This window comes from Lissotriton vulgaris, chromosome 11, assembly GCF_964263255.1.
Source record: "Lissotriton vulgaris chromosome 11, aLisVul1.2, whole genome shotgun sequence".
Taxonomy (NCBI): Eukaryota; Metazoa; Chordata; class Amphibia; order Caudata; family Salamandridae; genus Lissotriton; species Lissotriton vulgaris.
Window position 1 is genome coordinate 1,027,061,909 of NC_141699.1, and position 26,700 is coordinate 1,027,088,608.

The following is a 26,700-nucleotide window of genomic DNA, read 5'->3' on the forward strand; positions in this document are numbered from 1 at the left end:
GGCTAGCTGGGACCTGATGACAGAAAGAACGAGTCGTGACTAGGGTCTCTCCATCCAGGTAAGTTCACCCTCTTACAAGGGCATGCTTAGGTGTAGCTCTAAGCCTGGGGTAGGAAGGAATGTAATCAAATGTATTTAATTGGTTTTTGTTTAAGGTTTGTTTAATCCCCAATTGTGTTTTTTTATGTGCACATTCATTGATAAGAACAAGAGAACAATTAAAAGAATTTATAAATGGATGTGGCATATGTTCCAATTTATACTTGTGCCAAAAGCTGACTTTCCTCTTCAATTGAGCATTGGATGATCATTGCTCGCTGCACAACTGGTTGGATCCAGACTAAGCTCTGTCATGCTCCCCTCAGCCCAGAAGGAATGAAGCCAGATAGAAGGTAGGATTATCTTTCCTCCCCCTTGCTGCCATCTTTGAGTGGCACACAAAAAAGGCTAGATTAATGGAAGAACAGGAACACCAAGAAAACCCTGTGGCTTGGAGCATTTTCAAGTATGAAAAAAACACAAAACTGTCCAAAGCCTCACCATTCATGCTCAAGTTCGATAATAATTGTATTGCTCCTGTTAGCAATTTCTTCTATCATTGGCACTGTATTGGGTGCAAACAATTATCGTAAGATGGCTGCCATAGAAAAATACCCAACTGCACTATATTTGAGGCCTCACTCCTGTATTTTTCCCCCTCCACCTGCTTAGGGATCTGGTAGCATGTTCTTTGACAACGCTTCAATTAGTGTCAACCACTGTATCACAGATTGTCTTAACCAGCCATTTCTTAGCAACTCCAGAGTTTTTGCTGAAAGAACACGAGAGAGGACGAACAAACAGCCAATGCCACATCATGGAGCTACACAAACCTCACAGCACCCCGAGTGATGTAGCTCCTACTTTGGGTCTGTGAGGTAGCTGCTACAGGGGGCACATAGCCTTCATCTCCTACTGCAAAAGCAGTTCCTGTTGGCCCTGCACGGTCGTTGCCCAAAGGACGGTCCTGAGAACCAATGCAGGTTGCACTATCTCTGCCCAGGGCAGGAGAACCAGCACTCGCTGCAACACTCACCGTACTGTATCTGCCCGTTCAAGGAGCCCAGTATGCACTGGAGCCTGACGCCCAAACTTGGGTAGAACCCAAAGGAAACAGATTTGTTGGCACATACAAATCTAGGATAAATTTAAGCAGGAGGCTGCAACAGATTTTGTTCCCTCCCACATTCTCCCCCCCCCCCCCACCTTAAGTGACACGCTAAGTTAGGTTATTCTTAAATGGAGGAAATCTTGACAACTGCAATATGTGAGTGTAATCTACAAGCACACAATGATAAAGGGCCAAACTAGCTTCCAGAGTAACAACATCTTGGCTGCACAAAACACGTCAAGGAACCTGCTCTCTGTAATAAAAATATTTCTCAATGCTACCAGTGTCAATAATGCTGTTCAACCCTCACATACTCTGCAATAAGTTGGTGGTGTTATTCACAGAGAGAATTAGAAACCTCTACACTGACATTAAGTCTATGCAGAACGAGGTCGAGCCTATTCAATATTAAACCCCATTGACAACAGTCTCTACTTTTGGTGTACATTCAGAGCTGTCTCTAGAGAAATAGTGGAAGAAAATTTAATGAGCACAAAATATGGTTTTCCAGAAGATCCCTACGCACGTCCATTTGGAACCGGTTCGTCTTTGCTAATATGATCAAACCATATTAATTAGCTCTCTTATAGAGGGGTGTAGGCTAAAATTTGGAAAAAGGGGGTGATGCCCCCTCCTATCCTGCTAAAGAAAGCATTTCTGTATCCTAAAGAGGATTAAAATGATCAAATGTGCAAATTACCCACCCATGGTAAATCTTCAGAGAGGAAGTATTCACTCAACAGACCATCTATTCAAGATACAGGACTGAGAGAAGCTGGGATTTTATCCAAGCCGAAGAACTGAGACCACTTTAAATTTCACACCTAAACAGCTCACGGCTATTGAGGCTGAGGAAGACAAAACAGGACCCTTCCAATCTTCTCCCAGTTGAAGGAATTGGGGCCAAAAGGAACTGTTTTACCATGGTTCCCTTTTGTTTTTTTAGACGTTCACCAAACTCTGCAATAATTAATCAACTGAGAGATATGCCATCTTGTGTGTGTCCCAAGGGTCCTCTCTTTCATCAGTGCTCTTTGACATCTATGTTTGTCCCCTTTCTAAGATTATTTGCTCCGTTGGCTGTAGAACAATACCATAATCTGATTCTGTTTATCCTCCGCCTTGACACCATGTCTGCCTGGCTCTCTGGTCAGTCTCCATGTGTCCAGTATAAAGTGTATCCTCCGGTTCGTACCGATGCTCAGAGGGGTCCGCCTCTCGACAGCCCCAAGTCTGGAGATATAATATACACAGACTTTAGGATGGTCAAGCGAGAAAAGGAAAGGATGAGGACAGCAGGGAGGGAGACCTGTGAAAATAGAAAGAGAATTATGTAATACACTCCTCTATAACCATAAGATAACTACAATACAGAACAATAAAGGAAAAATACACTCAAGTAACTACCTGCAAAGGAAAAAGATGTAACCCCCCTATCAGGGGAGGATAGCAAGTGATCTTGAATCCTCAACACCAATACCACTGGAAAGGAGGGAACAGGGAACAACGTAAATATCTCCTTTTTTCTACCTGCACAACATACATAGAAAGAGCAATACATATCACCCTACCCTTTGTATTAGGTTGAGATGCCCCCCGATGATGTAATAACTTCTGGAACAGCAGCAATCACCTACTACTGACCACCTCTGTTAAGTAAAACGCAAATATTTGCCAACATGCTGATTATCAAGGTTTTGAAATGATCCATTGATGAGCATACATCAAAGTGTCATCGAAGTAAATGCAAAGGATATGCTCTTTCAAGAGTGAATCAAGAGTGACTCAACTTGGACTACTGCTGATGCAGATCCTTTCCAAACGGAACTGCTCAGGTACGATAAGAAAGGAATCTCTCAAATGGTGCAGAAATGTAAATCGAGAGTTGACTTCACTCTCAGAACTGTGGCGATGCGCTCTAGTGTTTCAGAGCGTGCGCCCGGGAATTCTGGGTACGTGCAGCGGCCATGTTAGAAGCTGCGCAATTCACCCAGAGGCAAGTCGCGATCCCGGCGCTCGGGACAATAAATCTTTAGAACCCTCGTCACGAGTCTGCGTAATTATTACGGGCGGATTGGTATAAATTGGCGACGAGGATGGGATGCTGCAAGGCCCCCCCCGCCCCCCGGCCAGCGCTAACTAGATCCCACCACACCATAGCACCGACCCGAGCACAGCAGAGGAGCTCGCATCCACACGGGAAGAGAGTGGATTTCCCAGAGTCCCCAAGGACATTGCAACAGCAGCGGTTTCCCCAGGGGAGCCTCGAAAAGCTCAGGAGCTGCACAAGAGTGCCCAGGTGTGAGGAATGGGCTAATAGGTAGCATCACAGGACCACCCAGGGACTAAAGACAAGTCCCACTGGCAAGAACACCACCTACAAGACAGGCACTGACCAGCAGCCAAAGGACAGAGCTCCTGGTGAAGCACCCCTGGCTTCAGCCCATACAGTAGCAACCTCATCCTCCCACAGTAAGTACCTTGACGCCAGCAGCGTAAGATGGCATAGAGACACGCTTGTGGGCTCCAAAGCAGCAATCCCTACATCTAGGCCTGCACCAGACAGGGCACAGAGCTGGAGCGCCAGGGCTCATCCCGAGACGGGGAAGGGAGCCCCGCACACACGCAGGCAGTAAGGACAGAAGAGAGACAAGCCCCTGGGAGTCCACCGGGAGTCAACACACAGCAAGTTCCAACCCAGCGCGTGGAGGGAAGGATGTGCACACAAACGTCGTACCTCACCAATCTAATCCCATTCTTAACCAAACGGGGAGAACCAGCGATGCCGTGGGAGGACTGGAAGCGATACTTTTTGAATTACCTGTCTGCCTTGGAGGATGAGGGGGGAGGCAAATTCTCCAGCGCAAGAAGGAAGAAAATACTCTTACATAACATAGGTCCTGAGGGTATTAGAGTGTACGATAATTTAGTAAAGAAAACAAGGCTCCAGAACGACACAGATGAATTCCAGCACGCGCTAGAAGATTTAGATTCCCAATACCGCCCAGTGGTGTGCATAGCGATAGACAGATGCAGCTTTTTCCAGAGAAAACAAAACAGTGGAGAATCGATAGATGAGTACGTAGCGGCTCTGCAGAAGTTAGCGGTGACATGCGATTTTGGCACTCTGCATGACAAGCTCATCAGAGATCAGATCATAATGCACACAGCAAACACAGCGATTCAAGGGAAACTGTGGGTGACCGGAGATGCCCCTCTCAAAGAAGTCATGGCACTCGTGAAGAAGGCGGAGCTGTCGAAGAGGTGTGCAGAAGCAGCTAAAAAGGAGAAAAGAGGAGTATCAACAAAACGCCAGTGTGCAGAATAACAGACAAGAGCAAACAAGAAGCGACCAAACAAGAAGCGACCCTTCAGCATACACAACCGAACACCAGGTTCCAGAAGAAATATCCCCGAGACCCACGAGGACCCAAAGGTCGCAGGGAGAAGGCCGAAACAACTGCTACCGATGCGGGAGCCAAACACATGCCAGCAATGACAAGGGGTGCCCAGCATTCAGAGCTAAATGCTCCTTCTGCTGGGTAATGGGGCACTATGAAAAAGTGTGCAGACGGAAATTCAGGCGGTCGGAAGTGAAGTATGTGGCCCAAGAAATGGACAGGGAGGAAAAGGCACCAGAAGGAGAGGAAGAAGAGGATGAAGTCTTGTGCGTCGATGACCAAATTCTGGGAATAAACTGCACTCGATCCAGAAAACCAGTGTTACAAATGGAAATAGGGGGAGTGTCGATCAACATAGTGTGGATTCAGGTTCCCCATATACCACTGTATAGCGAACAGTGTGGAAGAGGGACTTTGAACCACAGACGAGCAGGAACTTACTCCCAACAGACATACACCCAGTCACATACAGTGGCGAACTCATACCAATGGTGGGTTACTGCACTCTCAAGTTCGAGTTCAGAGGAAGAGCAGCAGAAGAGAAGCTCTATGTCGCTGAGAAAGGACCTTCAGCACTGGGATGGATAGATCAAGGAGCTCTGGGATCCAACTCAACCCAGTAGGAAACACACAAGTGATGATGACAGATACAGCACAGGCATATGGAGAAGAGGCGTGGAAGAAGGAGTACCCGGGAGTCTTCAAGGGAACGATCGGCCGGATGACGAAATTCACACACAAAATATGCCTAAAGGCAGGAGCGCTAACAGTGAGCCACAAGGTGCGAAATATTCCCTTCAGGAGCAGAAAAGCAGTACAGGAAGAGCTCCAACGATTAGGAAAGAACGGAGTCATAGAAGCCATCGAAAGCGCTGAATGGCTCGCACCGTTGGTGGTCGCACAGAAAACCAATGGGAAGGTACGTCTGTGTGTGGATTAGAGGGAACTCAATAAAAATATCATAGTGGACAAGTTCCCTCTGCCCCGGATAAACGAGATGCTAGCAAAAACAAAAGGACTAAAGTTGTTTTCCACGGTAGACCTCACATCCGCGTACCACCAAATCGTACTGCATCCTTCTTGCAATCCTCTTACATCGTTCATTACACCTTTCGGATGTTATAAATTCCTATGGATGCCGTTTGGGCTAGCATCCGCCGCTGCAGTATTCCAAAAGCTGATGCACCGCTTATTTCAAAAGGTGGAAGGCGTACTTCCAAGACGACATCCTCGTCATGGGCAAATCAAAAAGTGATCACGATGCCAAACTACACGCAGCCTGACCATACTAGCACAGAATGGCCTCACGGCGGAATGGGGCAAATGGAAATTTGGAGTTGGGTCAGTGACATACTTAGGCCATGAGATCAGCGAAAGGAGAATCGAACCGAAACGGGCCAATGTGAATGCTATTAAAGAAGCACCAACGCCGAAAAGGAAGGAGGATGTCCGCTCATTCCTAGGCATGGCAGAATTTTATAGCAAGTTTGTTACCCACTAAGGTCAAAAACGCACCATTTGAAACAACTCCTGAAGGAGGAGAACAGCTTCACGTGGACGAGCGAAGAACAGAGTTTGATCTATTTAAGCAGGACATCTGTGTAGCCATTCCACTCAGAGGATTTGACCAAAAAGCCCTATCCATACTGACCACCGACGCCAGCGACAAGGGATTGGGAGCGGTGCTAATGCAGGCATCCCAGGGAGGAGAAGTCACCACCGTCAGCTTTGCCTCCAGATTGTTGGCTACCAATGAAGAAAAGTTTAGTATTTTAGAATGGGAAATGCTGGCAGCAGTGTGGGCCATTGAACGGTTCAGGCAATTCTTGTGGGGTTGGGAGTTCATACTCCGCACAGATCACAAACCACTGGTGAAACCTGACCTCGAGCGGGCATGTTCACGCAACGCCGAGAATAGCAAAGATGAACTTGACACAGCTAGATTATGTCTACGAAGTGGAATACATCCCTGAGACAAGACACAAAGTAGCCGATTTCTTGAGCAGGTGCAATGGAATCTGCCGCAGAACAAGAGCACTCAGAGTAGGAGGATTACATAGTGGCACTCACGCAAGACCATGAAGGAGTGATCAGCAGTCAGGAATGGGAAGAAGCGTACTCAAAGGACGAAATGCTGAAAGCTGTGAAAATCTACGTGACGCAAGGATGGCCTGGCAAAAAGCACCTGGACAGCCAGTTGAGGAAATTCTGGGAAGTCAGGGAAGAGTTGTCCATCGGAGAGAATCCTGTGTTTCTGCTCAGAGCTGACAAAGTGGTGCCCCCGCAGCCTTTAATTGAACACCTATTAGCCATTCTACATGAAGGACATCTCGGAATTATGAAGACAAAGGACAGGGCGAAGCAAGTCTACTGGTGGCCAGCAATGGACAATTAAATGGAAAAACACGTCAGGATATGCGAAAGTTGCAGCCGGGCAGACAAAGCTCAAGTCTTGCCGCGCCCACCCTTGGGGAAGTTCACTTGCCCCTCAAGCCCATGGGAAATGCTTTCTGTAGACATCTTGGGCCCCATAGTGGACACCAATGGCGTACACAAATACACAATCGTCCTAGTTGACAGGTACATCAAGTGGCCGGAAGTGGACATTTGTGAGGAAATGGACACAGATGCAATACTTGCCTTCCTCACTGCCACCTTCTTGAGGGAAGGGATTCCCAAGGTAATCACGTGCGACAATAGGCCACAGTTCATTTCAGCAAAGTGAAACGCCTTCATGGAACGTAACGGAATTGAAGTCCAGCACACTCCTGTGTACCATCCGGCGGGAAACGGACTAGCGGAGAGATTCAACAGAGTGATAATGGGCTCCGTTCAAGATGCAATAAGTGCGGGTAAGGACAGGAAGAAGGAACTACAAAGGATGCTATGGGCATATTGCATCACCCCAGCCAACACAGGGTCCAGCCCCTTCAAAGTGCTCAGAGGGTGAGACCCTCACACAAAGGATAATCTAGCCTGGAAGCAATTGGTGGTTCAAAGCAAGTGGTCCCTGGCGGTGGTACGTCGCAACAGGGACACTGAATATTATAACAAGCGCCATAATGTTAAGGATGTGACCCTGGAGAAGGGCGAATGGGTGAGAGTGAAGCAGGCTGTGATGAAGAAGAAGGGGGACAGCAAGTTCAGCCCTCCACTACAAGTTGTGGAACCATATGCCAGATCGGCCTTGCTAAGTGATGGCAAGGTATGGTCACAAGACAGGATGGCACGGTGCAACAGAGTGGTGAAGCGGGAAGACCCGGAAGTTTGGTGCTCACCCACCCAGTAGGAAGCCCAGAACCTGAAAGAGCACAAGCGTCAGAAGGGACCATGCAGAAAACCATTAGTACAGAGTGGAGTGACGGAGAACTGTACGAGCCAGCGGAGAGTGGGGGTGAGAGATCAGCTCATCCGATCATGCTTCGCAGCCCAGGTACCGAGGGAAAGGAAGGAGGGCTGAAGAGAAAGGGGATGGTGAGTGTTTGCCCATCTGACGGTGACCAGCGAGTTGGCAGCAGCCCGATGAAGACACGTACCAGGCTGGGAAGACTAATCAGAGCACCCAAGAGGTTTGAGGACTATAACATGGAGACCAAGTAAGACTGATATGTAATCGATTCCACTGACTACTACGGTAGTTCCTGGACTATTATGACATCATTCAGTGTTTTGTAAAATTGGTTGTGGGAATGCTAAAGGGAGGAGATATGTGGCGACGCGCTCTAGTGTTTCAGAGCGTGCGCCCGGGAATTCTGGGTACGTGCAGCGGCCATGTTTGAAGCCGCGCAATTCGCCCAGCGGCAAGTCGCGTTCCCGGCACTCAGGACAATAAATCTTTAGAACCCTCCCCACGAGTCCGCGTAATTATTACGGACGGATCGTTATACGAACTTCCTGTTTACCACACTAATACTAGCCTTGAAATCATCTTCCCTGCATGAGCCACAAAAATGGGCTCGCCAACAGGGAAGATCAAACTGTACACAAAGCAAAAGAGCACTCACTGCCCAGCCACTTGCTCCCTCGCATGAGTCCTAGGAAAATCGGACTCGCCAACAAAGGAAGAAACACTGGTGTTTTGTATGAAATCGGAGCGTACATCCATAATCAAAAAGGAAACTGTGATTAAATGATAAGATGCAACTTCCAACCGGGACCTGGTCACCAAACGGCAGAATATGAATAATCGGCAGCTCCGTCTACCGTCTTCCCTGCAATATCCGGGTTTCCTGACGGCGCGTACAACGGTGCGTTGGGCGTCAGAAACCCATGTGTTGCTGGGAAGTGTAGTCTCCGGGACTACTCCTTCATACGGAGCCTGTCAGTGTGCGTTGCCGGTGCTTCCTGACTTCAAGTCCGTCCTTCTGTTGTGCAGCAATGAATGGGAAAAAACCTTCTTAAATTGAAACACAAGGTGACCAAGGTTATGGTGGCTTGAAATCACAAACTGTGTTGAGATAATTTTATCTAGTCCACTTGCATGGACTCCACCCTATCCTGCAAGCAAATTTGAAATCCATGGGCATTCAGCAAGATCAAAATAGTACTTCAAATGCCCAGATCGGTGCCGTCTGAAGTCAAAGTATTTATGTCCTTTGTTTACACAAAGGTGTTCTTGCATATCTGCCACCAGATCTCCGGGTACCAGTCGTAGATTCTTCTATGCCATCTAGCCAGGACTACTGTAATTGTTTGTAAATTTGCATTCCAGATTATCCCCCAGCTAAACTTTTTTTTTCATTTTAATCAATTGTTTTTTGCAATGCTAACATCTGGCCAAAACAGGTCTGTAAACTTGAAAAAAAGGAAACATTACAGCCAACAATAAGTACAGCTTGGCATATAAAGTTGCAGAGCATGGTTAAGGCCATTGATAGCAAGGGGTATGCGGCAAGCGCATTGTTAGTAGTAGCCGGGGATCCCATTCACAGTTGTTAGATCAGCCCCTCTAGGCTTCAGCTGTACATCTTCTTCCCAGTACATTGCTATTCATCCCTTCCATATCCGGGGGGAAGCCATCTTTGGACACCCATCAGAGTCCCACAGGGGCCTGCGTCCTGTCACCTCCCCAAATGCAGGTCCCTGAGTGTTGGAGGAAAGGGGTTGGGCGCAACAGTTACTCTCTGCTAGGGCCCAGTAAAAATAACTGCAGAGGCCCCCAAATGCCCCTGGACTGGTGCGCCTGGGGCAGCGTGGAATAGTAAAGTCCCAACTGGTCATTACAGTATGCCATATCTTTCAGCCAGTTGTGGGTCCTGAGCCGGCCACAGTCACCCCACACACGCGACACCCATCTATTCGCCAACAGCACGTACATGAATGCAAAGCACCTGACTGTCTGCGGGATTCCCCTTGTGCATCCCAGAAGAGCTATCTTGGCTGAAAGGTCAAGAGTCCTTTCCAACCTTACGTACAGTACATTGCCCACTCCCTCCCAGTAGTCGGCTATCGCTTGGCATTGCCACGCGAGATGCATAAATCCAGCCTTAGACACCCCGCAACAGGCGCAGTGCAAGTGTGCTTTAGGGTGGAGTGCAAACACCTGTTAGGGAGCATGGTACTTTGTGTGGAGATGTTTAAAATAAAATAGGCTTAATCGCCCATTCGGGGAGAATTTGTCTATTAAGCTTCAGCAAAAAGTCCAGTCCACATCCAAAAGTGCCTTCCTTAAGTCTGATTCCCACTGTTCTCCAGCCTTGGCATGTAGCATGGGGGAGTCTCTATTTGTATGGGTAGTATATATTGGTCACCATGTGCCTAACTGTAGGAACAATTGGGAGCATTGACAAATGTGTGTGATGCAGAGGGGGGCAAGATCCTGGGGAAAAGTAGGGTCCTGTGCCCTACATAAAGCCTGGACACAGTAATATGTAAATATGACCAAAGGGGTGGGATCAGCGTCGGCTACTACTGGTGGGCAGTCTAGGAATGAGTTGTTGGGAAAGAGATCCCCCAATGTAGTGAGTCTCATTCATGTAGTCGCTGCAGAAAGGTGGTATTGGCCTGCGGTAACTGGGAGAGTTAAGGATAGGTGAGTGGGATAGGTGAGTGCAGCATCTTCAAGATTGCATGCTAGAGATTGCATCAATTTCGGCACGGTTGCGCCGATGGGTCTGACCCAGTAGCTCCGCAAGTGGAGTGGGGTGGGCGTTGTCATTCTCAATGACTACTTGTGCCATGTATGGAGCTGCCTTATTGCACAGGCTATAGGTTATGAGGCAAGAGCCTTAAGGAGAGGGCAGCCCTGCCTTGTGCCCCATCCAATGGGGAAAGGCTCCGAGAGGAGCCCCACCCAATGTGTACCTGGGTTGTCAGGGAAGTATACAACAACCTCACCCAATTTATAAACTGTTACAGGAGGCCCGTACACACTAGTACTGTGAACAGATATGGCCACTCTAATGAGTCAAACGCTTTGGTTGCATCCAAAAAGTCAGCAACCTCCTTGGTTGTGTGGGGTTGAGCTTGTGCCGAAGCACAGAGAGAGTGCGCAGGTTGTGTGCTGTGGATCTGCCTGGTAGAAACCCCACCTGGTCCATGAAGATCGGCATGGGCATCAGTAGCCAAAATCTTGGTCATTTTTTGGTGGCGAGGTTTGAGTGCCTTAGCTAAACTTGAGGAAATAAAGAACGCAGCATTCTGGCAGATTTATTGTATGATCATATTTTGCATGCACACAGAGCATCACTAGCTGACAGTGAGGGAGAATCCAATTTTAAATGCATTTTCCTTAAGCTGAAAGCCTGTTGCGCCCGGCTCAGTCTTGTCATGTCCATCATTTTTGGGCCAGGCACTCTGGGACACTCACTTTGTCTGTACTGTATCTACTCATAAGTGTCTTGGCTCATCCATCCTTTCGAACTTGTAACCCTGGGTTCTCTCTTTGTGAGAACTCCATCTAATCATGTCAGTCCACAGGGTCCAGATCTCCTCGGTGGGAGGCAGATCACTCAGATTATTTGGATCCAACCTGTGGAACAAATTTACCTGGCAGCTGAGATGGTCTTATAATGAAAGGCTTTAATTTTTTTTTTTTTAGATGTTTGTTTCTAATGTTTGAGATCTTATCTTAGCCACAGTCTCAGTGTCAAGATGCTTGTTGGGCATATTTTGTCATTTATAAATAATCAATCATTACAGTACCTCTACCAACCTTATGAGCTTGCCCTTGCACCCACACAGTTCTTGCATTCTACACAATGCAATTGTCCCTGTGCCAGTTCATGTGCAGACCCATTCAACCATGTACTCACTACTAAATTAATGTACTTAATCACTAACCCTTTCACTTGCTCTACCCAATATGGAGCACCCTTTTCCACCCTGATGACTCACTGCCCCAGCCTCACCATAATGACTTTGCCCCCACACACTATCATTGCCTGTTCAGTCTAATTGTGGCCCCTTCATCCAGCCATACACACACCCAATCCTTTAGCCATCTGTTCACACACTCATTCATTCATCAATGCTCTTGTCCACCAATCTATTAAATCATTCTCATATTCCACTCATTCATCGAGGCACACAATGACGAAACACTTTCACTAATATGCCAGAGCTATTGGTTTTGCTATTGCTTGTTTTAAATTGAGACCTGCTTTAAGCCACCCAGTTGAGACAAGGACCATATTGCAAAGAAGCCTGATTTAAGATCCATGTCAACTCTTGAAACAACAATTTTTCTCTACAATTCCTATCTTTTTGTAGGGTGGAAACAAAGCTTTCGTGTCACCTCTGATTAGATCCTGCATTTCCTTCTTTATATAGAATCCTTACTCCTCTGCCACATCTGGTCTCAACCTGGTTGCCCCCCAATGCAAGGTCAAATGCGCCTCTCCCTACAGCAGGTCTGGTTTCTTCTGAATATGAATTGATGCTTCCAAGAAACTGCCCTATTGAATGTCTTTTACAAGCTCATCCCGAGTCCGCTTCAAACTGAGGGCCAGGTGTGTCTCATGATTCTCTGAATCATTCAAATTGGACCAGGTGGATAATTTGGTGACCATCAACATGATTGTCTTATGTGCTGCTGCTCAATGAGCCCACCTGAGCTTGCTCCCTATTCTGATCTCCCACCTTCAATTTGTTTGAAGGGATGATATGGGGGAATAAGGTCTGTGTCTGCCCTGGGTCACAAAGTGGTTCTTCCCATGTCTTCCCCAAGCTAAGCGCATGGAGGAAAATGTTTTCAGTGGACCAAAACAGGCCTCCCACAAGAGTATTGCAGATCAGTGTTGTGCAACTTATAGAGTACCTCGGACGCTGTCTGCCTAATCCATTGCAACGTGGTGTGCACGCCTAACTACAGAATGTGACCCAGCTATTCCACCCTTTGTCTGCATGGGAGGCTGTACTGGGGCAAGAAAGAAGAGAAGAGACCCACCACTCAGGCCTCTAGGAGGCACCACTCTAGCAGCCTACCTCCAATTTGAATGTCCCCTGCCTGCAGCACTATGTTTTCCACCATGATCATCAGGACCCCTGTCATCCTCTGGTACAGATTTAGGACTTTTGGAACCTGGCACAGCATAAAGAACTTTTTCAGGGTTGCCAACTGCAACCACAAGCTGCGAACGAAAAGGGCAATGAACATTCGCAACAATTTCAAGCCACCCTGCTCTTGCAAATCACAGGCTGCGACTAATGCAGGATATGACACAGTGGACTACTGAGTGTTGGAACTGGAGATGATCCTGGTAGTTTTGTACGGTGCTGTCATGACCTTTTTTTACTGGGAGTTCTCATTTTGGAATGGCTTCTACTGAAAAATAGTAAAGAAAGTGAATTATAATGAAGCAGCATTATTAAATTCCAAATGCAGAAAGTATATGTTACAAGCAACAGTGACATGTTGGTGCTCCATATATCCAGTCCAGTAACCAATAGCTCAAGGAGTGCTAGACTGATTAGCACATATTCAGCAATTATTTAAAAATATTGATAACTGGCTGACCCACCAGCCTGATCCTTTGCAAACTGCATTACAGCCAGATTTGTTCCCAAGATAGCCCCTCGTTACAAAGTGCTTGTATATTATGACTCCGCCGTCGACAGTAGTTTGCACCCAAAATGAGTTTTGTGGCATAGCCGGCACATCTGATATTTCCCTTTCTGCATTTGGGTAGGAAAAACCAGGTGAAATGTGAACAATGACACTTGGCTGGAACGAGGGCTACAACTATGTGACACATTGTTCAAACATCAATGTGTGTAGTTATTCCTCATTCTGAGGGCACAAACTAATAATGGTGTGTACTACCACATCATTTTACTAGGCACCTAACAATAAGGTTCACATTAGCACTAGGTGGATTGTAACACTTCACAAATATCCATGCCATACTACCTTGTTTATGTCAATGATCACTGCCTGAGCCTTTCTTCATTGTCTGCAACACTACCTGCTAATTTACTGTACCAATTATATTTTAATTAAACCGTCAAAAATAAAGGTCAGATTTTTGATTTTAATAATATTTACATTTCCTTTCTCGTAGAACAAAGTGCCACTACAGAATGAGGAATTAGGGTCTGCGGACATGTAGTCTCCAGATGTGGAAGCGGTGAAGGTCATGGCATCAAGACATTTATTATGTTTGAGATTCTGTTTTTTCATCGTAACTGGAATCACTGCAACAATACTGATGTGGCTTATCGTCCAACAGTCGCCCACGCTGGTTCAGCAAATGAATTGGATGTACTTCTACGAATACGAACCCATCTATAAGAAAAATTTCACTTTCACTCTACGAGAACATGCCAAATGTGAAGACGCAAACCCTTTCTTGGTCATCTTGGTGACTTCAAGACCGAAAGATGCGTTAGTCCGACAGACCATAAGACTAACATGGGGTTCGGTGGACATGTGGTTGGGACATCAAGTTAAAACCCTGTTCTTACTTGGCCAAGAACCAGCTGAAGATGCCAAGACGGAAACATTGATAGAAGAAGAAAGTAAACTCAAGGGGGACATTATTCAACAAGATTTTCTGGATAACTATAATAACCTTACTTTAAAAACCATAATGGCTTTTCGATGGTTTTCCGAATTTTGCTCAAATGCCACATACATCATGAAAGCAGATTCAGATGTGTTCGTCAATACTCCCAATTTACTAAATTTTCTTCGGAATTTCAGTTCATCTGATAGTTTGTTTACTGGTTACCCCATTACTGATAACCACTCGCAAAGAAACATTTTTATGAAAGATTACATTTCTTATGAAGAATATCCCTTCAGGTTGTACCCTCCATATTGCAGTGGCCTGGGATATGTACTCTCTGGAAAGCTGGCCCTGAAAATCTATGAAGTTATGAGCCATGTAAAACCTATTTGGATTGAAGATGCCTATGTTGGAATGTGTTTAAAAGTCCTGAACGTGAATGTGCACGTTCCAGAAAAAACTAAACTGTTCTTAATGAGTAAACGTGAAGTTTCTCCGTGTACTTATAAGAGTGTATGTGCTGTACATGGTCTGTCCTTGAATGAACTGGTAACCGTTTGGAAGGCCATACAAAACAAAACTCTGGATATATGTTTATGAGCAACAGAAGTGGTGCACAAAAATACAAAACAGAAACACCTTATGGCTCTTTTTAGGTCGAGCCTGGGCAGCGCATGGGCTGCTCTATGAGGCATGCTGTATTTGAGTATAGACTTAAAGCCCCGCCTTCTCTCCGCCCATGTTTGTCATTGGCTTGTGTCTTGGTCCTTCGAAAATTCTGCCTTCTGATTGGTTATTAGGCTTGTTAGTCACCCCTTGGTACCACCATGTCTTTATTTGTAACCTCCCATGAGGACTGTCCCTTTTACATCTGTTGTTACAAGGTATGTCTTACTTAGACTGTAAGCACTATTTTCTTGAATGAGTTTCTCCAAACTGCAGGCATGACATGCTTTCCTGAAGCATTCAGCACGTCATGCTCGCTTTTCCTTTCCAAGCAGCCCAGGACAATGGCGGCCGATTCTTCGAAATAAAATAGGTCTCGCATTACAAGAGTTTGAGCTATTGACATTGTAAATGACAATGCCTTTTATTTATCTGTTTCGATAATTAACACATGAATAAAAGGCATTGTCATTTACAGTGCCAATGGCTTAAACTCTCGCAAATGCGAGACCTATTGCATTGCAAAGGCTTGGTTTTTTCCTTTTTAACATTCGAATCAACACCCATCAAAATGTCTAAATTTTAAATGAAGAGCAGTTTAACACATCACAAATTACCAGCATCTCTTCTGAGGGCTTCGTTCAGGAATTAAATGTTACTTATACAAAGGTGCAAAAATACTTTGCCACAAATAACATTATTTGCTTTTGATTTACACCTTGGTGTAAAACATGGAGAATAAGATGCACAAACAGTACTTTGTTCACATTTAGGTGTGGTACCAGAATATTATGCACTAAGTATCATTTAACAAAAATAGTGTGTCCTACATATCGTTCCCTCAAATACCGCCACCTGCGAAACGAAAATAACAAGCATAAACCCAGTCAGACAACATTTTCCATGCATTACTTTGCCAAAAACTATAGTTTTCATCAATAAACATGAGTGCAACCTGCGCTCAGTATCTCATAGGCACTATTGTGAAAAGCGGCACAAATATCGATTGTGCTCGATTTTACAGTAGAGTGTCACCCTGAGTGCTTACTTGCGGGATAAGGTGCTTGTTTCTTTCAAGGTGTGCACTAGAGAGACTTGCTCTGTTGTCACTCTCGATTCAGGTTGAATAAACAACATTTGTGGTACTGTTGTTTGACTGCTACTTAATTGATGCACCAATCTAACTGTGAATGCCTTATTGATTTGTGTCACGTCTTAAAGTGATGGGCTGTGGCACCAGATGAGCACTGAAACAGTGTTTGGTATGTTTGATAACATATTTATATAGCGCACTTCTGCCGTTGCTTCTAACCGAGCATGGCACTCCACAGAATGTTTCTGGGGTTCCCCTTCCAGATAGAAAATTTAAAAGAGGGGGCCAAATGATGCAGCTCAACGCACACATTTCCAAACATATTTGTGCTCTCTAAAGATCCTCATGAAATGCTCCCAGTAGGTACATTCAGCCTCCAAGGGAAACAAGAGTGAGTCCTCCCCAACATCTAAGAAAAGATGTAATAGGTTTCTAAGGTATTTCTGGAGGGGCGGCAAATGACATAAAATATTCAGAATCTGACAGAGTAAAAAGAGAATTGACGTACATGACTTCCATTGGAAGCCTTTAGCATGAGTAATTTGATCAGGATCCAGTTAGTCACTGGAGTGATGTTACAACAGTGGTTTCCCAAAATGGTTGGTTGAGGGGAATCACATGGACCATAACTCGTCTCCATTCCTTGGTCATCGTTCACTACCACTTTTCTATTCTTACTTAATTCTTCCTTCAGTTTGTTCCTCCACTACCACTGCAAAATGGCAAGCAGGTAATCTGGGCTCTGTCTGCCCAAGATCACTGGTTACCGAATGTAAGTTGTGTTTTTCTAAGAGTGCTGACCATATGTCTGTGGCATTCCATAGTCACCTAATTCTCCTGGTTGGTTGCTGCAAATGACATCTTCCTGGGGTTGCACCCTCATTGCACCTGGTGCGCCTCTTAATCTCTACAATCTTCTGGTGGAGTTTGGAATCTGTGTTGTCTGGAGGGTTTGCACCCATATAGCTTTTGGATTACTCCAAAGACTTGTGGTGGTTTTGAAGCAGCATCTTGCTTAGGGTTATGTTTTTCAATACATCTCTTCTGGACTGCTTGATAGTCCTTTAAATCTCTGGTAGTTTTGGAAGAGGAGTCTTCCTTTCTGATCATAAATTATCTCTCTATTCTCATCCCAGACCAGCGATGTTCCACACTATTCAGAAAGAATGTATTCCATCTTGTATCGTCAGATTTTCCCCAGATTGATCTTTTTCGCTCTCTCTTCCGCACCTCATGCTAACTCTCCCTTTTTTCCCTAACTCCCACCTCCCACTACAATCCTACTACAATATAGGGAAATCCAGTAGCAAGATCTACGCCACGTAAAGGAGATAAGGCATAAAGTTAATTTTAAGGCTTGTCATTCTCCCTATCCAAGAAATTTCTCATTTTCCTCAGCGGTACATATCCTTGTATAGAGTGTGACGAAGAAGTGGGTGATTGCAACCATAAATGTCTCTTGGTTTGGAAGGGAGATTTATGCCCAGATATTTTATAGGGGCTATACTGATCCACATTGATCAAACGGTTTCCGCCCTGCCCTGTGTGGTGGGGGATCTTTAATGCTTATTCCTTGGGATTTACCATAATGTATCTTTACCCTGACACTTCATTAAAAAAAGAGACCTAACTTTCTGTAGGACCTGTGGAGACACCTCTGGGTTCGTTATAACGCAAATAATGTAATTGGCATACAGTTACATTTTATTGTCGCCTGCATTTAAGCTTCTAACTGCTCTTTCCATGGAAACCTTAATCAGGAACAATTTGAAAATCCGGCAAATAAGGCGAGAGGGGGCAGCTTTGTATTGTTCCATGGAATATTGGGGTAGTATCTGAACATTCGCCATTTACATCGACTTTGGTAGACAGAGCTTTATAAATAGGACTTCCGGTATTATGGTATTTATTTTTTTACATTTCCTTCTGTATTTTGTTTTTGTCAAGTTTGTGTATTTATCTATATTTATTATGGGTTTTGTGAAAAACTAAATCTGAAACTGGTATATTTTCACATTTATTTAACCAATAATTATGCATTCATGCTTGAATGCCTGCCAAGTTTCAGTGGTATGAACACCTGCAGAAGATAAATTATTGCACTTCCATGAAAATATGCACATTTCCGTATCAGCCTTGTCCATATCTACTGCTGTCTAAGCCTCTTTACTATAATTCCTTTTTTTAAGCCCTTACTTGTCAATCCACACAGTAACAGGCCTGACAGTCATGGCAAAGTGTATTTAGAATCACTCAAAAAGCACCCAATTTCGTTTTGATCCACATTTAAAAATAAATGTATTTCTGTCTGTATTTAGCAGTAAAAATCAGTGAAAACTGAAAACAGGGAGCCTTATTTATAATGTGATTGTATGAAAGGTTTAATTTAGGGCCTATTTGTTATTATCTGATAACTTCAATAGGTACAACGAGTCAACCATGTAGCAGGCCTTCTACGCATCAGTCAAAATAAAGACCAAACCACCGGGCAGCCTTTGTGTTTGGCCACTTACAACAGGACAGCCACTAACCACATGTTATCGCCTCTCTATTTAAATGAAGCCTGATGGCTGAATTGATTCTGAATTAAGTCTCTGGACCAAAATGGAAACAAATAGTTTTACATCACAGTTGAACAGCACATAGGGTGGTAAGGACCGCAAAGCAATGGGTCCTTATCAGGTTTCAGCAAAAGAGACAGAGTCAGAAGTGAGCATGGACTCTGTGACTATTTTTGATGTAAATATAACATTGAATCCCCTCACTAGTGGCTCTGCAAGTGTATTCATATAGGCTTTATAAAATGGGGCAGTAAAACTACTGGGCCTGGAAACTTGTGTTCCTTTAAGTGGCCTGAGTCTCGGACCTCACAGACTGAGATGTCTTCTTGAAATGATGCAAATTCTCTATGTATTAGGGGGTTGGGGGGAATACCAAAAGTATTCTTTTGGTTTTATAAGGTCTAGTCTAGCACAGAAAATTGAGAAAGCCCCTACGAGTGTGGCTGTCATGGAATGTGTAATGCCCTCCTAATCTTTAATTTCTCTAATATGATTGTGCTGTAGCCTAGCATAATGTATATGCTAGATTCCTATCTGTCTTGGTTCCTTTCTTATAGTAATTTTGCTTCATATAAAGGAGCTTCTGTGACATATCTTTCATTAGAAATGGGTCTAGATAACCTCTTTTTAGCGTAGGTTTCTCAGCGAGGATCAGCTGCCACTATGCTTGTGGCGGGATTCATCTTCTTGGTCTATCTTTTTATGGATTGCAACAAGTTCCACAGTAGCAGAGTGAATTAACCTCTCCCTCCTTATAACCACTTTTGCCGCCTCCCAAAGCGTTGAATGGTTCACCTTTCTGTTATGGGGGGGAGAAGTCTTACATTTAACACTATTAGAGAATGGAATGCTCTTCCTTTGTTTCTTAGGAAAATTCCTTCCCTTCTGGAATTCAGGAAACAGCTGAAGACCTAGCTTTTTCAGCAATAGTAGCACCTAGCATAGTATGTTGCATCGGAAGCGCCAAGACACCTGAGGGTAATCGTACGCTGTACAAGTTTCACTAACATTAACATTAACATCAATTTAAACCAAGTGTCTATCATTTTAAACCAACTGTCTATAAATTCTCTGACACTTTTGCAAATTGCTGGGTCGCGTGAAGCAATTTTATTCACTAGTCCACAGATAAAATATATAAATCTTTCACGCGACGTATCACTGCAAGTTACTACGAGAAACTGTAACCTTTTTTGGCGATTCAGTGAGGCCTGGGTTGGGTGGATATGGAATGTTCAGCGTTATAGGCTACCTACAGTCTTATTGCATCTTGAGGCACCCCTGTGAGGGGTGACTTGAAAATGTGTTGTATGATGTAAGTTGTTCACAAACTAATAAAATAATATTTGACATAATATATAAATCTTAAGACTAAAGCCACATAGAACTTCTTGCAAAAGGTTCATTTTGAAGAATCGAGGATGATCAGGTCATCAAAAGTTATTGTTCCTTGCTTTAGCCCTTGTCCGAAGACAGTGGGTGCATCTCCAACTGTAGGTGATGTAGTCTTGTGTTTTTTGTTGCATGTGGGCTTCAAAATTTGAGTCCACCAACCTCCATTGATGGCATCCAAGTTAGATTGTGTGGGTTGTTGTCCCATAGAGGACATTGGTAGAACTAAAACCGTTTGTGCTGCCCTCACTTATGTTCTTCACTGTGTGCTTTTTTTCTATTTTTTGTAAAAAAAGGAGGTGGAAAGGGTAGCCTCATCTTTATGGGAATTCCTCCTTTCTGTAAATGGGAAGTTATTATTTATTTATTATTATTTATTTAGAAGTTTTGTATAGCGCTAACTGGACCCGGGTGTATCAGAGCGCTTCACAGCATATACAGTAATGAACAAACATATGATACAGGGGAATGGTAGAACGTGAGGGTTCAAGCAGGGAAGGGAACAAGCGTGTGGGCGAAGGGGCAGAGGAGAAGAGGATGCTGGGCAAGTCTGATGATCCGAATCAGTGTCGTCAGTCATGAGGTTTGAGGTAAGGTGGAGTGTCAGCTGAGGAGCTACCTGGGTTCTATCGGTACGCTCAAGATCTGTCGAGGAAGAGGGCTTTGAGTAGGCTCTTGAATTTTGTAAACGGGGGGTTGTTCTGATGTGGGGGGAGATGGAGATTCAGATTTTTGGAGGGTTACCGGCAAAAGATTTGGCTGAGGTTTTATGCTTGCGCGTTCTTGGAGGGATAAGTAGTAGAGAGTTGGAGCGCCTGGGATTTCTTGACTGGACTGCCTTTTTGAGTTTGTAAGCCTGGTATTCTGGTTTGCCTTTGTGCAGCGCTTTGTGAGTGAGGCAGGCTGTTCTGAAGCTGTCTCGCAACTCAACTGGGAGCCATCTGAGTTCTCTGAGAGCTGGTGAAATGTGTTTGAATTTCTTAATTCCAGTGACCATTCTGGCAGCTGTATTGAGGGTTGTCTTCAGGGGGGGGGCGAGGTGGGATTTTGCTGTTCCACTCAAGGTAGCTATCCCATAGTCTATTCTGGAGAGGACCAGTGCTTGAAATGAAATGAAATGAAATGAAATTTGGGATTTATATAGCGCATGGCTGCCCGTGAGCGTCCCAGCGCTGATATTGCAGAACTACTGAGGGGGAAAGACGGGGAAAGAGAAGAAGATTATTGCGGGAAGAGGTGGGTTTTTAGGAGCTTGCGAAATTTCAGCAGATTGGCCTCAGAGCGGAGGTGGAATGGCAGAGCATTCCATGAGGTGGCCGCAGTGACCGAAAAACGGCGTCCTCCAGTCCGGGCTTTTTTGATTTTATGGACCGTGGCTAGATGGCCTGGGGGGCTTGTTGAAGGTCCTTGGGTGGGGGGAAGGGTTTAATTTTGTAGAGTAGTTTTAGGTTGAGAAAGGCACTTGTGGCAGATCTTCTAATGTGTTTCTTCATGTCCAGTTTTGGGTCCAGGGTGATCCCTAGAGATTTTACCGATTCAACTAAGGCGAGATTGCCATTGAGGGCATCAATGGCTTTGAGCCATTCTTCAATTTGTGGGTTTTCGTCTTTGTTGGAGATGAGGAGTATTTCTGTTTTTTCTTGGTTGAGTTTCAGGTGATTGCTTGTCAACCAGTGTTGAACCTCCTTGAACGTGTTATGTCTCTGGATGTCCTCAATTGAGGTGGTTTCCCTATAGAGTTGCGTGTCGTCTGCATATAAGTGAAAGGGGATGTTGGATTTCCTGAGTAGAGAGGTAAGGGGTTCCATGTAGATGTTGAAGAGCTGGGGGGAGAGTACTGATCCTTGAGGAACACCTCTGATGACTGGGTTTAGGTCGAACTCAAAGTTTTTTATTTTTATTCTTTGTGAACGGTTGTGGAGAAAGGAAGAGAACCAGTGGAGGACCGACCCTTGGAGACCGGCAGTTTCTTGTAGAACCTTTATGAGTAATTTGTGGTCAACTGTATCGAATGCGGCCGATAAATCTAGGAGGATGAGCAGGCAGCATTGATCCGAGTCGAGTGACTTGAGTAGGTCGTCTCTGATGTTGAGAATTGCTGATTCTGTGCTGCATCCCTTTCAGAAGCCTGATTGATCGGGATCTAGTAGATTGATGTTATCCAGGTGTTGGGTCAAATGTGGGAGTACACAACTTTCCATGATTTTGGATAGAAAAGGTAGGTTCGATACAGGTCGGAAGTTATTTAGATCGTCAGTGTCTAGACCTGATTTTTTCAGCAATGGCGTGACTTGTCCTACTTTCAGGCAGTCCGGTACGGATCCGGAGCTCAGTGAACTGTTGATGATCTTGCACCATAGTGGGGCAAGGATGAGCTTCAAGTCTTTGGCCAGTTGAGGGGGTAAATGATCCAGGGCGTGAGATGAGGGCTTGGTGTTGGAGATTAGTTTGACTATCTCTGCTTCATGGATTGGAGAGAAGTGGGACCACTGTTTTGGAGAGTTCGGGGGGGGTTCTAACAGGAGTTTCAGACGCTTGGATCTCGTTGGAGGAGATGGGGTTTGCACCAAGTGATAGGTCAATCTTGGCAAATTTGTCATTGAAACAGACTGCAAAGTTGTCGCATCGTTCTTTGGATGCCTGTGTGGAGGTAGGTATAGGTTTGGAGGTTTGATTCCTTATGCTATTGAAAAGCTCTTTGGGTCATTTTTTTGCGTTTTCTAGCGCAGAGCAGAAGAAAGCTGACTTTTTGATCTTAATGTGATTTTTGTATGTCCTGCGGGCTGTTTGGAATTTATCTCGGTGGAGGGGTTATTTCTCCAGATTCTTTCTGCAGCTCTTAGCTGTCTTCTTTCTTCGTTGATGTCAGTGGTAAACCATGATCTGGAAGGGATGTTCCTGGATTTCTTTAGCTTCAGGGGGGCAATTTGATCCAGGGTGAGCGTCATATTGGAGTTGTAAAGAGAGGTGCGTTCGGTAGTGGAGAGGTGGTCAGAGGAGGAAGGGAGCAACAAGCTAATTCTTTCTTCTAGGTCAGCTCGTGGGATCTGGGCTGTGTTCCTGACCCATTTGGGGGGGGCACGTTTGGAAATTAGATTGGTCATGATTAGGGGTTGGCGGAATTTGCGGAATCGCGTAACCCAAATCTCCGCGAATAATGGTGTGTACTACCACATCATTTTACTGGGCACCTCACAATAAGGCTCACATTAGCTCTAGGTGGATTGTAACACTTCACAAATATCCATGCCATGCTACCTTGTTTTTGTCTATGATCACTGCCAGAGCCTTTCTTCATTGTCTGCAACACTACCTGCTAATTTACTGTACCAATCATATTTTAATTAAACCGTCAAATATAAAGGTCAGATTTTTAATTTTAATAATATTTATATTTTCCTTTCTCGTAGAACAAAGTGCCACCACAGAATGAGGAAATAGGGTCTGCGGACATGTAGTCTCCAGATGTGGAAGCGGTGAAGGTCATGGCATCAAGAGATTTAATACGTTTGAGATTCTATTTTTTTATCATAGCTGGAATCACTGCAACAATACTGATGTGGTTTATCGTCCAACAATCGCCCACTGTGGTTCAGAAAATGAATTGGATGTACTTCTACGAATACGAACCCATCTACAAGAAAAATTTCACTTTCACTCTACGCGAACATGCCAAATGTGAAGACACAAACCCTTTCTTGGTCATCTTGGTGACTTCAAGACCGAAAGATGCGTTAGTCCGACAGACCATAAGACTAACATGGGGTTCAGTGGACATGTGGTTGGGACATCAAGTTAAAACCCTGTTCTTACTTGGCCAAGAACCAGCTGCAGATGCCAAGACGGAAACATTGATAGAAGAAGAAAGTAAACTCAAGGGGGACATTATTCAACAAGATTTTCTGGATAACTATAATAACCTTACTTTAAAAACCATAATGGCTTTTCGATGGTTTTCCGAATTTTGCTCAAATGCCACATACATCATGAAAACAGATTCAGATGTGTTCATCAATACTCCCAATTTACTAAATTTTCTTCGGAATTTCAGTTCATCTGATAGTTTGTTTACTGGTTACACCTTTACTGATACCTACTCGGTAAGAAACATTTTTACGAAAAATTACATTTCTTATGAAGAATATCCCTTCAGGTTGTTCCCACCATATTGCAGTGGCCTGGGATATGTACTCTCTGGAAAGCTGGCCCTGAAAATCTATGAAGTTATGAGCCATGTAAAACCTATTTGGATTGAAGATGTCTATGTTGGAATGTGTTTAAAAGTCCTGAACGTGAATGTGCACATTCCAGAAAAAACAAAACTGTTCTTTTTAAGTAAACTTGAAGTTTCTCAATGTAATTATAAGAGTGTATGTGCTGTACATGGTCTGTCCTCGAATGAACTGGTAACCGCTTGGAAGGCCATACAAAACAAAACTCTGGATATATGTTTATGAGCAACGGAAGTGGTGCACAAAAATAAAAAACAGAAACACCTTATGGCTCTTTTTAGGTCGAGCCTGGGCAGCGCATGCGCTGCTCTATGAGGGATGCTGTATTTGAGTATAGACTTAAAGCCCCGCCTACTCTCCGCCCGTGTTTGTCATTGGCTTGTGTCTTGGTCCAACGACAATTCTGCCTTCTGTTTAGTTATTAGGCTTGTTAGTCCCCCCTTGGTACCACCATGTCTTTATTTGTAACCTCCCATGAGGACTGGCCCTTTTACGTCTGTTGTTACAAGGTATGTCTTACTTAGTCTGTAAGCACTATTTTATTTAATGAGTTTCTCCTACTGCAGGCATGACATGCTTTCCTGAAGCATTCAGCAGGTCATGCTCGCTTTTCCTTTCCAAACAGCCCAGGACAATGGCGGACGATTCTTCGAAATAAAATTGGTCTCGCATTTACAAGAGTTTGAGCTATTGGCATTGTAAATGACAGTGCCTTTTATTTATGTGTTAATTATCAAAACAGATAAATAAAAGGCATTGTCATTTACAGTGCCAATGGCTTAAACTCTCGCAAATGCGAGACCTATTGCATTGCAAACGCTTGGTTTTTTCCTTTTTAGCATTCGAATCAACACCCATCAAAATGTCTAAATTTTAAATGAAGAGCAGTTTAACACATCACAAATTACCAGCATCTCTTCTGAGGGCTTCGTTCAGGAATTCAATGTTACTTATACAAAGGTGTAAATGGCTGGTGCAAAAATACTTTGCCACAAATAACATTTAATGTGGGGCGCAGTCATTATTTGCTTTTGATTTACACCTTGGTGTAAAACATGGAGAATAAGATGCACAAACAGTACTTTGTTCACATTGAGGTATGGTACCAGAATATTATGCACTAAGTATCATTTAACAAAAATAGTGTGTCCTACATATCGTTCACTCAAATACCGCCACCTGCGAAACGAAAATAACAAGCATAAACCCAGTCAGACATTTTCCATGCATTACTTTGCCAAAAACTATAGTTTTCATCAATAAACATGAGTGCAACCTGCGCTCAGTATCTCATAGGCACTATTGTGAAAAGCGGCACAAATATCGATTGTGCTCGATTTTACAGTAGAGTGTCACCCTGAGTGCTTACTTGCGGGATAAGGTGCTTGTTTCTTTCAAGGTGTGCACTAGAGAGACTTGCTCTGGTGTCACTCTCGATTCAGGTTGAATAAACAACATTTGTGGTACTGTTGTTTGACTGCTACTTAATTGATGCACCAATCTAACTGTGAATGCCTTATTGATTTGTGTCACGTCTTAAAGTGATGGGCTGTGGCACCAGATGAGCACTGAAACAGTGTTTGGTATGTTTGATAACATATTTATAAAGCGCACTTCTGCTGTTGTTTCTAACCGAGCATGTCACTCCACAGAATGTTTCTGGGGTTCCCCTTTCAAAAAGAAGTTTTAAAAGAGGGGACCAAATGATGCAGCTCAACACACAAATTTCCAAACATATTAGTGCTCTCTAAAGATCATCATGAAATACTCCCAGTAGGTACATTCAGCCTCCAAGGGAAACAAGAGTGAGTCCTCCCCAACATCTAAGAAAAGAAGTAAAAGGTTTCTTAGGTATTTCTGGAGGGACGGCAAATGACATAAAATATTCAGAATCTGACAGAGTAAAAAGAGAATTGACGTACATGACTTCCATTGGAAGCCTTTAGCATGAGTAACTGGATCAGAATCCACTTAGTCACTGGAGTGATGTTACAACAGTGGTTACCCAAAATGGTTGGTTGAGGGGAATCACATGGGCCATAACTCGTCTCCATTCCTTGGTCTCCGTTCACTACCACTTTTCTATTCTTACTTAATTCTTCCTTCAGTTTGTTCCTCCACTACCACTGCAAAATGGCAACCAGGTAATCTGGGCTCTGTCTGCCCAAGATCACTGGTTACCGAATGTAAGTTGTGTTTTTCTAAGAGTGCTGACCATATGTCTGTGGTATTCCATAGTGTCCTAATTCTCCTGGTTG

General features: G+C 44.3%; 2 protein-coding genes across 3 annotated transcripts; both read left to right on the forward strand.

Annotated features, from left to right (window-relative positions):
* LOC147683955 (UDP-GalNAc:beta-1,3-N-acetylgalactosaminyltransferase 1-like) lies at positions 1-25,908 on the forward strand. Of its 2 annotated transcripts, none has more exons than XM_086944345.1 (2): positions 1-58; positions 23,621-25,908. In XM_086944345.1, the coding sequence occupies exon 2, from the start codon at positions 23,696-23,698 to the stop codon at positions 24,665-24,667; it is 972 nt and encodes a 323-aa protein (XP_086800471.1). In that variant the 5' UTR covers positions 1-58; positions 23,621-23,695; the 3' UTR covers positions 24,668-25,908. The 2 variants fall into 2 exon arrangements, with proteins under 2 accessions (XP_086800471.1, XP_086800470.1); XM_086944344.1 differs by lacking the exon at positions 1-58 and adding an exon at positions 15,269-15,382.
* LOC147683956 (UDP-GalNAc:beta-1,3-N-acetylgalactosaminyltransferase 1-like) lies at positions 14,127-15,098 on the forward strand. Its single transcript, XM_086944347.1, has one exon. The coding sequence runs from the start codon at positions 14,127-14,129 to the stop codon at positions 15,096-15,098; it is 972 nt and encodes a 323-aa protein (XP_086800473.1).
* Positions 25,909-26,700: the final 792 nt, after the last annotated feature.